The sequence below is a fragment of the Pyrus communis genome, chromosome 6 (genome assembly GCF_963583255.1).
Source record: "Pyrus communis chromosome 6, drPyrComm1.1, whole genome shotgun sequence".
Taxonomy (NCBI): Eukaryota; Viridiplantae; Streptophyta; class Magnoliopsida; order Rosales; family Rosaceae; genus Pyrus; species Pyrus communis.
This window is the reverse complement of record NC_084808.1, coordinates 23,508,169-23,522,626: the sequence shown is the minus strand read 5'-3', so window position 1 is coordinate 23,522,626 and position 14,458 is coordinate 23,508,169. Positions and strand designations below refer to the sequence as shown.

The 14,458-nt window shown below is 36.4% G+C and overlaps 2 protein-coding genes across 2 annotated transcripts; one reads left to right on the top strand and one right to left on the bottom strand.

Annotated features, from left to right (window-relative positions):
- Nucleotides 1-1,004: 1,004 nt before the first annotated feature.
- LOC137737026 (uncharacterized) lies at nt 1,005-4,813 on the bottom strand. Its single transcript, XM_068476369.1, has 6 exons — nt 4,626-4,813; nt 4,375-4,511; nt 3,280-3,632; nt 2,722-2,818; nt 2,349-2,630; nt 1,005-2,226 (listed from the first exon to the last, which is right to left on the bottom strand). Exons 1-6 carry the CDS (start codon nt 4,765-4,767, stop codon nt 1,228-1,230), a joined length of 2,010 nt encoding a protein of 669 aa, XP_068332470.1. The 5' UTR covers nt 4,768-4,813; the 3' UTR covers nt 1,005-1,227.
- A 1,857-nt stretch (nt 4,814-6,670) lies between these two features.
- Nucleotides 6,671-13,692, top strand: LOC137738096 (probable thimet oligopeptidase). The gene is made up of 20 exons (XM_068477699.1): nt 6,671-6,885; nt 7,061-7,182; nt 7,699-7,862; nt 8,054-8,144; nt 8,315-8,494; nt 8,800-8,880; nt 9,051-9,131; nt 9,484-9,576; nt 9,824-9,904; nt 9,981-10,143; nt 10,236-10,356; nt 10,446-10,518; nt 10,898-11,005; nt 11,851-11,948; nt 12,029-12,074; nt 12,238-12,334; nt 12,612-12,685; nt 12,754-12,858; nt 13,047-13,127; nt 13,280-13,692. The coding sequence occupies exons 1-20, from the start codon at nt 6,729-6,731 to the stop codon at nt 13,388-13,390; spliced, it is 2,127 nt and encodes a 708-aa protein (XP_068333800.1). The 5' UTR covers nt 6,671-6,728; the 3' UTR covers nt 13,391-13,692.
- Nucleotides 13,693-14,458: the final 766 nt, after the last annotated feature.

The following is a 14,458-nucleotide window of genomic DNA, read 5'->3' as shown; positions in this document are numbered from 1 at the left end:
GAATGTTAATTTATTTATTCATTTATTTGGTTATTTAGGTGAATTGATTGATTTATTTGTTTTGTTGCCTTGTTTATTGGTTGGTTGTTGATAAGTGGGGCTTGAAAATGGAGAGGTAATGAACAGCTATTGTATGGTCTAACCAAAATATAACAAACTACTTTTAATGGAAATTAATATTTTTTTTGTTTATAAAAATGAAAAATAAGAAGAAATTAATGGCTTTGAAATGGTCCAAGCCTTGGAGGAGAAGTTATGAAAAAAAAAAATGTCTAGATTGATATTTTTTCTAAAGCACGTTTATTGCATTTTTATATAATACAAATATATCATTGAAACGTTGATGATAGAATTGATATTGCTGATACGTCAATACTTCGATTTTTAAAAATGTTGATATGGTTGTTGATGTTTTGTCAATAAACTTAACAGAAAAATGCAAATAAACCTTAACAAATAAGAACTTAGATGAACACATTCTAGAAGGTTTTAGGCTTTTAGCCAATAAAAAAGAGATGCTTAAAACAAAATAATGAATAAAAACAATAGGAAATATATGTATAAATAAGTAAGTTTATTTCTTGGACGTTAAGGAGAGAGACGGGAGGGTGACCAATTTCAAGGGCCAAGTATTCTTGATAACGTGGGAGTTCTCAAAGATGCTCTTTTGGAAAGCATCTCACAACTCATATTCTCAAGGAAATCCACACTTATAAGGCATCTGCACATTTCACGCCACTAAACAAATCCATTCTCCGCTCAAGCACAAAAAATGCCCGTGAGATTTCTGGTGCATGCATTCACAACGCATGAAGCATTCGCATCCGGTAACACGGGGACCGAGATAAAGAAACTTGCATGAAACGGGACAAAAACTGTCAAACTTATCACGAGTTGCTACGTCAAAAATAAAAAAAAAGGGTTTATATTATTCGCTTGGACGCTACAGTGGTGTCCCGACGGGTGAATGTAATGTAAGAACTCATAGACTTGGGCACAATCCGTAACAAAATACACCAAATTGGAATAATGGAGTGAAACATCAAATCACAGCCGCAATTCACAAGACATAAAAATAAAGTTCTGAACCCATTTTCCTACGAAATTCATAATTTTTTATCGTCTTGAATCAGAGGCAGAAAAAAGGCCGATAATTTAACTACAAAATCTGTCTAGTCACTACGGCACCAAATTAAATTGTCTAATTCTGCAACCTGTCACAAAAATCTAGTTCCTAGATTTTTTTCGCGACTTTGATGAAGAAGGCTTGGATGGCTCTGCAGCTGCATTTTGGGAGGCTCCTTTCGAGGTAGCTGCTTGGTTTGATTTTGTGTTTGAAGTGTTGGAAGTGGCACCAGTTTCATGTTTATCTCTAGCTACAGAACCCTGGGAGCCTCTTACCTGAGCGGCTCTTTTATCCTTTCTCTTGGGCCTGTAACTTGACCTTTCTCTCTTGGGGAGCCACCTCTCCGGATCTGGCGGTGGCCCCGGGTTTGCAGGGTCAAACCCTTTAGGATACTTTGGCTTTCTCTTTCTCTTTCTCTTTGCCTTGGCCTTAGTCTTCCCCTCATCATATGTCTCCGTGATCTTAACATGAGATACACCCTCATTGTGTTTGGCCCCAGAAGTCTTCTCCAGACTATCCACATTGACCCCCTTCAAACCTGGTAGCGGTTTCAGCTTCTGCTCATAAGCTTCTGCCTTCTTAACATCCACACGAGCAACTGTAGTTACAAGCCCAACCAATGCTTCCACACTTCCATGGCTTTTCACAAGCTCCTCGTATAGACGGGCAGCCTCCTCTTCTCGGCCATGCCTGAGCTTGAATGAAGCAGCCTCTTGCATTAAAACGCTAAGCTTATTGTCCTCAGTCATGGCATTTGACCACCAGTTGATTGCAGCATCAAGAACAGCAGCTGCACCATCAATGTCCCCGGCACGCTCTCTAAGGGACACAAGAGTAGCAACAGTGGCTGGCGTGTGCTGTATATCAGGTATCTTACCAAGAGACTCAGCTGCAATAAGAGGGTGGCCAGCAGCAGAAGCAACCTGTGCCCTCGCTAAGAGAACCACCTTGGATTTGTCAGGGAACTTCTCGGAAAACTGCCCTAAAATTTCTTCAGCTTTCCCAGCCCTGTTCTCTCTTACAAAAACTGCAGCTTGAAGTAACACAGGCATCACGCTATCAGGAAACATGTCAGGCAGTGCAGCAACGATTTCTCGAGCCTGTAAATTTGAAGCAAAGAGTTGAGATCAGCAAAGGGGAGCTGGAGCACCAATAATGGCTTACTTATGTGATAGATTCACAGCATACTACTCGAAAAGACATAAAAAGCAAAGAGAAAGACCTGATCCATTTTATTTGCATGGAGTAGTAGAAGAACCCGGTTCACATATATTGATTCTTTTTGTTTTGGTGAAAGCTTATTGTCTAGTCCAGGAGTCAGGTGGAAGTTTTGCTTGTCCTTATCTTTTAGTCGATCAAGTTTCTTCAGGCCATCAGAAACATCTCTTGGACCTCTCAAAGCAATGAGGTTGTTGACTGCCACACCAAGCGATACCTCATCAGCCATATCTTGTTTAATAATGTCCGTATAAGCTTCGACGGCCTCTTGTTTCTGCCCAAGAAGCTGTAGGAAGAAGCTAATTTTCATCAGTGGCTATTGGATTCCTAACTTTGCAAAAGATAAGAGAAAATTCTACTTAACATTACAATATTACCTGCTGAACATAGGCCAACTGGACAGCTATTGGCGCCAATTCAATTTGTATTTCATCTTCAGGTACATTATCAGAGAAGAGTTCTTCCTGGCCAATTCTAAGATACCAAGTGAATCACCTCCATCAGTTCATACTCACTTTCAGATAAGAGTTTCTATAGCTCAATTTGTGCAATGTATAAACACAATGAAAGGCTGTTTAGTAGCAAAGTGAATGGTGGTTTTAAGAACATTACTAAAGGGACACGTCAAACTAAAATACAAAAACAATTCATGAGAAATTATTACTGAGGGAGGAAATAATTGACACTTTAAACATACATATGACTTAATCAGGGGATTAATGAGAGGAAAACCAGATCTACACAAAAACTTTTTAGTCCGTGATACTTAGTCTCAAAATTTCTTCAAAAGATACTCTAAAATCAATCCAAACAAAATTTATAGCGTTGTAGTACAAATTAAAGACTGAGAAATTGTAACAACCAAAAGCATTTACTGCCTAAAATATGACTTGCTTGGGAGTTGTCAAATTCAACAAATAAAAGTAACATTTTACCTTCTGGCTTTCAGAAGGAGCTGCTCTGCCTCTGTATACTTTTGCAGTTGAATCAAAGAACAGGCAGTGTTGAATGCAAGCATAAAACTATTAGTTGCTTTAACCCCAAGTGCTTCCAGTGTACGTTTAACTTCAGATGCCCTTCCAGCTGCAACCAAACTAGCTGCAGAATTTATCTCTAACAATTCAACCTTGGGTTTTGGAAGGTTCTGATATATATCAATACAAGCATCCATCTTTCCTGAGCGAAATAAAATCTGGGATTCTAATATCATGGTTACAGAATCTCTCTCTTGCCTCTTCAAGGAATCGAGAGCTTCATCTAGCTTGTTATTTCTGTATAAGCAGTATGCCTATTTAGGAACACGAAAAAAAGAAAAGAACATCGATGAGAAATATTTATGTGTGTCTTTAAAGCATTTTGCACAACTAAACATACAACCAGAACAATCAGATAAATATGATGATGGACTTGCTCTCGGTACATTGTTCAAATCAGATTAATTAATTCTCAATTGTGGGAGGATACATGTAAGTATTTGAACAGGAATTCTATGCTTATTCCACTCAAACCAACAACGCTAACCACCCGCAATTTGTAATTTCAAATTTTGTGCAGTTACATTACTATATTTTCCATAGACGTAGGTGCATTCTAAGTAATCAATACATAAACAAATTATATGGTGTATATATAAAAATCAAGATTCTGAATTTCTAAGATATTCTTCCATTCAAATGTGAATTGACCTCGTCTAACAAATATCAGACACGTTCGTAAACCCTACCCGTGAAAATTTACAAGGTACCAACCATAATCACTGGTTTGTACCATATCAGCGGAAATGCCGATGAAATTATACTATTGATTTTTACAATGTACCAACCACAATCACGGGTTTCTACCATATCGGTGGAAGTGCCAATGTAACTATGCTATTGAATTTTTTCTAAATCACCAGCTATCTTCCATTTCACTAGTTATACATAACCAATGGCTGAACAGAAAATACTTAATAACAAACAAGTAACATAATGCAGCGAAAATAACCAAAATTTACAGCTGATTGCTAAGAAACAATCGAAGTTACGAACCTCAAAGAAGCTGAAATCCGCAGGAGGACTCTTGGAAGATCGAATCGTGGAAAGGGCGGCGTCAATGTCGTCGGCCTTGATCAAGGCCACGACCTTGCATCGAAGTGCGTCCTCATCGCCACGGTTAATCGAGAGAACTGCGATACGTTACCAAAAAAAATTCACAATTACGCAACTTAATGTGGAATTACAATCCAAATTTCAGGAAAAAACGAGATTAGATATTGAATTAACGAGGAGGAGGTCATAACCTTGATCTGCAACCTTGACGGCATTTTCGAATTCGGATTCCTCGATGTGCTTATTGAGAGAGCTGAAGAGATCTTCAAGTGAAGGCGGCGGCTGCTGCGGCGACGCGGCGGCGCGCTGCTTGTCTTTGCCTTTCGGAGGCATTGGATTTTCTCGCTTGCCAAACAGACGACAGAAAAGTGTCCGAACGTAGGAATGTATCGGATTCGGCTGAGTGGTACCATCGAATGGACTACTTGACCACTCCTTTCAGTTCAGGGTCCAACGGGTCGGGTATGGACCATTCAATCCAGTTTTTTGGGCTTCAAGGTCCAATTTTTAGTCTGACCGTCTGCGAAAATGACGGGCCCGTGTAAGGGAATTCCTTGTAACCTTCAACCTTGTAAATGAAAAATGGTAGTGCTATCAATAGTTCAATACACCTTTTTTTTACTTCACACACTTCGCTTGCTTTTCGGTCGTTTGATCGAATGAATTGAAAAAGATTAACAAAGATGTGCGAGAGATAAAAAAAGGTATGTGCGTAGCGATATCCAATGGAAAAATAGCATCCTTTCCTTGCAAAATTATAATTCATTATTATTATCATTCAAAATAATCATATTTAGTTAATTTTTATAACTATAAACTAGTGCATGATGATCTTTTTAATCACTGATAACATTTTCTTCTTTACGTAATTAAACGAATTAAAATCACAAGAATAACAAATTAATTTTATATAAAAAAAAACCACAAATATTTACATCTAGATGTGGCATAGGCGTCGATCCGCCTATTTAGATTATGAAATCTAATATCTTGATAATTAAAATCTAAAATTTGAATGAAAAATTTGTGGATAGATAAAAGACTAAACATTAATGTCTGGATAAGATAATAACTCGTTATAGATGTTATTTTTATTGTGGTATATAATATGACACACATTTTGCATGTGTACAACATGGTCAGTATGTCCTCTTTATTTTATCTTTTTTGATAACTCAATCTACTTACTTAAAAGGAATTTATGGAATTTATCTGTATAATTCTGCCAAGTCCTAACTTCGAACTCCCAACAAATTGAAGGCAGGGTAATTGCTTCTTAAAGTTAGGAGTTCTTGTTCAACATATTAACATGAATGTGTTGTCGATAAAGATTTAGATTCCATCCGAATTCAAATTATGGGGATCTTAAAATCCTTACATTCTAACTATTCATTGTATATTATACGGTTAAAAAATATTTAAATTTTTTTATTTAAATTTAAATACAAATAATATCTAACAAAAATTACCGTACATATACGATAAACAGTTAGAATATGAAGATCTCTAAAATTCCCACAAAGATCATACATAAAAGATCCTCATCCTGTCAGGTTAACATAGGGTCCCACTCCTTTATCACCATTCACTAAACTTTCAATTCATAATCATCCACAATTTGTAATAATATATTTAATTGACTACTTACACCTATCTACCTACTCTCATACTTATGGAGTACACCTAATCAAAATTCACTCACCCATCCCTCAACCATAACTCAAAAATATAATAAAAACATATTTTTCAATTCATAACGTTACAGAAAAAAAATAAAAAAATAATCGATATTTTTCAGTGGCTATAGTCTAGTGATAATAAAAAACGTATTTAAAAATTAAAATATGAGTGTTAGAATCACTGATTATAATTGTTCTACATTCGAAACTAGTATTTTTGAGTGCGAATAACAAATGAAATGAAGTTATAGCTCCATTACCATTAGTCAAGAGCATGCACTTGTGCATTCGAGATCTCGAAATCGTTTTCCACCTCCCTGATAGAAATAATAAATTGTTTTTTAAAAATTGCAAAAATAAAATTGGATCCAAACCGGGTCATTCAAAGGCCCAAACCCATTCCCCAATTTAATAACCCCAAATTTAAGGAAAAGCAAGGGCCGAGATTGCGCCATCTGATAAGGATAGCCCTCCAACAATTTCAAAATACTTATATCGCCCGGCTTGTTAAAATTGGGTCAACCAATTGCCTCTCTTTTCCGCCTATGAGTCTATGACACATAGTTTCCCTCCCTCGCAATTGCCGTTCGGTGAGAGAGAAAAAAACGCAAACAAATGACGGAAATTCCGGGAAACGGCGAGAAAATGCCCAGACAGAAACGGGAACGCAGCAGCCTCCTGGCCTTCGGCGGCGCCGCTGCTCTGCTCGCCCTCGCCGCTAACCTCGGAATCGCCGCCTTCAACGCTCACATGAAGAACAGAAGGAAGAAAGGTAAGGCTTCTTCTTCGTTACTCATTGATTTTCTTTTCACTTTCCTGACAGCCGAACAGTCTTATTCGCACGCTTTAGCTATTCTGCCTGCGATTTTCGTTTTCCGTACAGCCAAACAGTCTTTTCGTTTACTCTCTCCCTCTCTCTCACTTTGTGCTTTTGTGAGTTCTTGCAGATCTTCAGGGCTCTAAGGTTCGGGTTAATATATCGGCGTCCGAAATTTTGAAATTGGCGGACCGAATCATTTCCAAGTCGAAAGAGGTCCACGATGCGGTTGCTTCGGTTCCACTCGATAAGGTTGTAAGCAATTCACGCAGTTCAGTATGAAATTCTGGCTCAGTAGCTTTCGCATTTGAATTTAATTTACGACGCTAGTATGGTTTCAAAAGCTCGTTTAAGTCATGCATTTCTGAAATTCGATTTAGAAATTAGTTTAATTTGCATGAATTTATATTTTTCATGCGGAAGCCATCATTTCAGTTAGTAATTGAGTTGATTTTTCTTTTAATTTATGAATTTGAGCTGATTTTAATACCGGTTTGCTCAGTTCCACTAGATACGGTTAGTTGGTTGAAAGCAATTCACAAAATTTAGTATGAAATCCAGCTCAGCAGCTCTTGCATTTGAATTTATGCAACTAATCTGGCTTGGAAAGCTCTACGTTTCTCAAATTTGATTCAGGGAATACTATCGTTTGTAACAATATTGATTTTAGCGAACAAACAGAATTTAAGTGACTGTTTTAATTTTTAAACTGTTTCATTTTTTGTTTGATGAATATGAGCTAATCTTAATACCGGCTGTTTTGTACAGGTTACATTTATGAATGTTATTTCACCTCTAGCAGAACTAGAGGCGCAACAATTTCCACTAGTCCAGTCTTGTGTGTTTCCTAAGATGGTTTCCACTTCTGATGATGTTCACAAAGCAAGTGCCGAAGCAGAGCGGAGAATAGATGCCCATGTTCTGACTTGCAGGTATGATTCATTAATGGATGATGGTCCCTAATTCTGAAAGTATATTGAACTTTTATATGTGTTTTGTGTGGTTATATATTTGATATATCTCATGTGCAACAACATTGAACCGAACTAGAAAGTTATGTAGAAGATTTTAACGACTAGCGGAAATAAATAATACATCTTTCTGTATATTGCAAACTGAACAGAAAGCGTGAAGATGTATACCGTGTCGTCAAAGCTTTTGCTGCAAGAGGGGAGTGGGTGAATGCTGAAGCAAAGCACTATACTCAGGCCTTGGTAAGGAGTAAGAATGTCTTGTAGAGTTTATTTTATTTTATGTTATGGTTTTTTTTTTTTTTCTTCTCTGTCTATTATGTTTACTTTAAAATAATATGTTGTCCTGATAATTTTGCTTGAGGCTCTCTTTTTCTTTTGCTGGATGTTGATTCCTTTCCAATCAGTGACAGATGAGAGACTTTGAACGCAATGGGTTGAATCTTACTTTAACTAAGACAGAGGAAATGCAACGCGTGAGAGTCCAAATCGATGAGCTAAGTTTGCGGTATATTCAAAATTTAAATGATGACAGTACTTTCCTTCACTTCACTGAGGCTGAGTTGGCTGGGTTACCACCAGAGTTTCTTAAGGTGTAGTAATTTTTCCCTCAATTTTTTCTTTTTGTGCAAACTTACCTTCATGGAGGCCACTGTTTGCAAGTTTACTTACCCTGACAGAATCAACGGTTAAAGCTCTTTCCATAGTCTTGACTGACTCATCATTTATTGCCAACTTGTGAAAAATATCTTTTGCGTAGCTATTTTTATAATTTATTCACATAAATACAGAACAATCAATTTAAGTAAAATGTAAATAAGCTTGTTACTATGTACATTGTCTCTTAATAAATCTCTGAACATGTTTCATTTATAAAATAAAAAATTTCCATGTGCAGAGTTTAGGCAAAGTTGCAGATGGTAAATTCAAGGTGACTCTGAAAAGTCATCACGTGGCAGCAGTACTTGAACTTTGTCAGGTATGATCTGCTGAGTTCATATTTAAGGCAATTGTGTATTTCTGGACTTTGCACCAAGTTCCAACACCAGAAAAAATTTGTCAACATTGACATTTAGTTTCTTGTGTTGTTTAATGATTTCAGAATCTTTATTAATGTCATTGACAAATTCATTTTGAGCATTTGTGAAGGTTGGAACAACAAGGAGGAAAGTTGCAGTGGCATATGGAAAGAGGGGTGGAGAAGTCAATCTTTCTATCTTAGAAGATTTGGTAAAAGATTTTTTTTCTTCTCCTGATTGTTTTACTTCCAACTAGATAATCAATCTTTAAATCAATTTCGGTCTTGTAGATCTACAAAAATTGAATTAAACAGCGAGCCTTTAGTTTAACTCCAATTTTTAAATGCTTTTTAGGAAGTTCAATTTTCCTGGTAAGACATTTTTCTATAGGTTTTGCTTAGGTGACTAAAATCTGTCATTATTCTTTTTGTTCCTTAAAGAAATTTATTGTATTGACATTAATTTTCTAGGTAGCATTGATTTTCTGTTTCCTTACATATCTCACTATGATTATGTTGTGAATTATGATGAAGACAATTGTGTCTGATATTTTGCTTGTTTAGGTCCAACTGCGCCATAAATTTGCTCGGTTACTTGGCTATGCAAGTTATGCAGACTATGCAGTTGGTCTTAGAATGGCAAAAGCACCCTCAAAGGTTTGTATGACATTACATTTTTCTTAAGATATTCATGGTTCAACTGTTTTTCTGTTCTATGTCAATTTGGTTGGATTATTTTTGAGGTAGTGTGATAACAGTAGAAAATTTTATGGCCTGATGGATAAGAGATTAACTGACTAACCTTCAACATTTATGTCCATTTGTTCTTTTATAGGGACCATCTTTCACTCCATTTGCTTGCAATTATTTCTTGTAGCTCATATTTGTGGGTGTGACTATTCAGGTTTTTGAGTTCTTAGAGGACATATCCAATAGTTTGACCGACCCGGCTACCACGGAGCTTTCCATGTTGAAAGATTTGAAGGTTAGAATATCTTTTGCATTTCCCAGTGGTTTGGTTTATATCATGGCTGATTGTGTTGTGTTTTATGTGGTATCAGAGAAAAGAGGAAGGAGACCATCCGTTTGGAATTGAGGATCTGCTATATTATGTCAAGAAGGCTGAAGCACAGCAGTTTAACATGGACATTGGAGCTCTGAAACAATACTTTCCAGTAAATTTGGTTCTATCTGGGGTCTTCAAGATAGTGCAAGACCTTTTTGGTAATTCTTCATGATACTTTAATATATCCCATAAACTTATTCTTTTCATGAAAGATAATAGTGATAGTTGAAATTCTATTTTTCTTGTGTAGGTTTAAGATTTGAAGAACTTAAAGATTCTGAGGTTTGGCATTCTGATGTTTCCGTTTACTCAGTCTATGACTTAAGTTCTGGTGAACTTTTGGGTCATTTCTACCTCGATATGTACACAAGGTTGAAGGAGTGCTTCCTTCAAAATTTTAGATCTTTCTCTATTTATTTATTTGAGTTGCTAACAAATGGTTTATGTTGTCTGTGAACAGGGAAAGAAAATATAATCATACCTGTGTGGTGGCTCTTCAAAATGGTGCATCATCAACGAATGGATCACGTCAGGTTGTGTTTCCAGTTTGTAATCATAAATATTATCCGTGTAATATAAGCTTTTGTTGTCAGAAGGAAATTGATATTTAATAGCTGTAGTAAAAGAAATATTGCTTTTGGTGAGTGATCTCGTCTCCTTGAGATAGATTTGAAACCTTCTTTTGATCATGGCTTTTTTCTTACAAGAACATTTGTGTGTGTAAAGCTCCAATTTTCTTCTCATTTGTATGCGATGCACTGCTTCTCATCGTGATTGAGTGAAAATGACTATAAATATTAGTAGTTCAGATATTTAATTGTCATATTAATGTAGCGAATCATGTTAATTGAAATTTTTAAAAGCCATTGATCTGTGCTATTAACTTACATCTTGGTTTTTGTTGGTAACTAGATTCCACTGGCGTTACTCTTATCTCAATTCCAAAAGGATGCTAGTGGTCAACCTGCATTACTGAGATTCTCCGAAGTTGTGAATCTTTTCCATGAGTTTGGCCATGTGGTATGTTGTTTTCTATCATTCACATAATTTCTCAGTAATCATCAGAACTTTCAATCTCCTTTGCTACATGTTATTTGTTTATAGAAACTCTTCTCTGGTAAGCATAAATCATTGCAATTCAAAATGCTGCACCCTTGTTACCCACCTTCATCCTTTACTGGTCCCATATTTACTAACTCATAAGCGGTTAATAAGTCCTTGACAGCCTTCAAAGGACTTTAAATAGGTCAGGAAATGCACATGTAGTGTGATGACATAGGAAAGATGGCTACTTGTGAATGGTATGAAGTGCATTACTGACAGAGAAGTTCCTCAATACCTAGTTTCTGCCTTGTTAAGATGCAGAGATTAAGGCCTTTGGCAGTGCGTTCCACAATGTTGCTCTACGAGTAGGAACTTTGCTGAAATAGGGACTTTGAGTGCAAAGGCTTTGCTGTTACGAGAAATGCCTGGTGGTAAAGTCCACCTACTTCCAAGGATCCACTCTAACTTAAGCCTGGGTGGTGTCCCTTAACTGCCACTAGCTTGCAACCTGCATACTTGTGAAGATCTAATAGTCAAATAGAATATGAATAAGTTATCGGGTCTCCTAGATGTTTTGAGAACAAAATTAGCTTTATTGAATGATGTCTCAATGATGGCATACTGGAACTTACTTTAAGTTCCTTAAGTTTGAAATGACGAATCTCGAAAAGATGTTTAATTGATTGAAAAGAACCCCTGCTATAGTTAATTGATTGTAGAAAATAGAAATCGATTCAGCCTGGAACATCATTCTTCTGAGTTTGGCTCAATTATTTATAGTCCATAAATAACAGGTTCTTCTGTGAATTATAAACCTTCAGGTCCAACATATATGCAATCGTGCATCCTTTGCCAGATTTTCTGGGCTGGGTTTTGATCCAGATTTTGTAGAGGTTCCTGCTCTGGTGCTGGAGAACTGGTATTTAACGGATCATATTGTACCTTTTTCTAGGAATATGCATGGCCCAAATTAATGCTTCTTAATTGTGTAATTTTCAGGTGTTACGAAAGCTTCACTTTGAAGTTGATATCTGGTTTCCATCAGGTAACACATGTTTTATTAATATTTTTGTTTTAAATTAAAGTGATAAATGCTTTGGAAATCAATGTGCTCTCTCCCCTTCCCAAAGGGAGCCTCTCATGTTTTTTCAGCTATATTGAATGAGTTAAATTGCCTGATGTATCATATACCTTGAATTTACATGTAGGATATAACAAAGCCTATCAACGACGAAATGTGCAAATCCATTAAAAGATGGAGATATTCCTTTTCTGCGCTTAAAATGAAGCAAGAAATTCTCTATTGTAAGTACTCTAACTATAGAAGCTGCACCTCATTAATTATTCAAAGAATCGTTTTTAAGGTGTGTTTGTTTCTTAGGAAAAAAAAAATTGTTCGACAGCTTTTGTCCTTGGAAAGCATTTGCTGGTAGAACCTTTTGTATTTTTATTGGTTTGGTGTTGATTTGGATCTCTTGAAAAAGTTTGTATAAAAAAATCCTGAAATGTCGAATTATCGTTTGTTTTTGGTAAAGCAGATATTTCAATTTTTTATGTAAACTTAAAGTCGTTATATTTTCAGGTCTTTTTGATCAAATTATACATTCTACTGAAAACGTTGACATGGTTGAGTTGTTCAAGCATCTTCATCCAAGGGTATGTAGTTGTTTCCAGTAATTTCTTTGTGAAGTTGCATTTCGGGGTATTATTGACTCTTTCATCAGATCATGTTAGGGTTGCCAATGTTAGAAGATGTCAGTCCCGCTTCACGTTTTCCATCTAGCGCCATTGGTCACGAAGCTGCTTGTTACAGCCGTATTTGGAGTGAGGTTTGTCACCCATCCATTATTGAAAATAGTCAAGCAACATATCCTTGTTACTTCGTTTCCCAAGTTTGTAGTAACAATTGTCAATTGTGGTTGTATTGCCCAATTCAATGGTTACGTTTGAAGAATTTCATCCTTATCATCCGTGATTCTGCAACAACCAGCGCTGATGCCTCAAATGTTTCTTGTAGGTTTTTGCGGCTGATATATTTGCTTCGAAGTTTCATGAGAGTTATCTGAACCAGTATGTTGGCATGCAGTTCAGAAACAAGGTAAAGAAGTTGCTCGATAGAGAGAGAAGTGTTGCCAATTTTGATTTAAATTCTCCATCTCCTCATACTCGTTCATCTCCCTCAAAATCTCTTAATTAAGAGCGGAGTAGTCTAATCCCGTTCTGTTTATTTCGTTATTATTGTCATTGCAGGTGCTGGCCCCAGGAGGATCAAGGGAACCCATTGAAGTGTTAACTGGCTTTCTTGGGAGAGAACCATCAATTCAAGCTTTTATCGACAGCAAGTCACAATACCGATTGTGAATGCAGACGGAACTTGCCTACCCTATTCTCCGATATGGCAATATCATCTTGCGGTTTTGGTTTCCGGTAACATTATTCAGTATCTCGTTTGTACTCAAGATGATAATCACCTCTTGTGTTTACGTCAATCTTTGTCACGACGAGTTCTTCTGTTGAGGTTAGGGCTAGACTTGCGGTTGTAGGTTGCTTAAGTTTAGAGCATTGCAATTTTGGTCGCTCCAGAAAAGCCAGCAACTGTCGTTCTTGTAATTATTCGTCTCTCTTTAACATATAAGACTTGTTGCTTAAGCCACGACCCCTTCCTGTTCATAACTAAAAACTTATTTGCATGCTATTGCATTCAAATTAATCAATAATTTAGTATTTAGTATTTTAAAATGAAAAAAAATTATGGGCATTATTAGAATTTAATCACAACTTGCCATGTCTGACTAATCCAGAAGAACACCTCGTGCTTGACGGTTGACTTGGTGTAGCACTCTGAGTTGAAGATTGAATATTTCCTCCCCACTCCCGGCCTGGGTGTCGGAACACGGACAAAATGTTGTATGTCATTATACAAGTAAAGAAAAATTTGAAAAAAAAAAAAAAATTTTTCTACTTGTATAACAACACATGGCTGCCGTCTATGTTTTGGTACATTGAAAAATTACTTTCCCTTACTTATACATATGTCATACCGCTTCGTATTCTTGTCATGTTTGAAAAAACTCTTTCCGCTGCTCTTTTTCTCTCTCTTGAGATAGATGAAGTACAACTATGTGACAATTATTTCTTGGTACTTTTTTCTTTTTCCATTATAAAGAATTCTATAGTGTTGGGGAGACTAGTTCGTCATAAAGTAGGACTTTGGACGGCTAGAGTGGCTCGTTCTGACCCGCACAGCGAAATTAGGAAGCAACATCCCTTTCTTGGATTAGGGATTCTAAGGTTAAAACACGTACTGTCATTTAGTGCTATGATTTAATACTATTTTTTTTACTTTTAAAGGTTCGATTTTCATTGAAGACGAATTTAAATTACATTCTTACTAGTTTATTATGAGGTTAAGTCTATCATCTTTCCTTA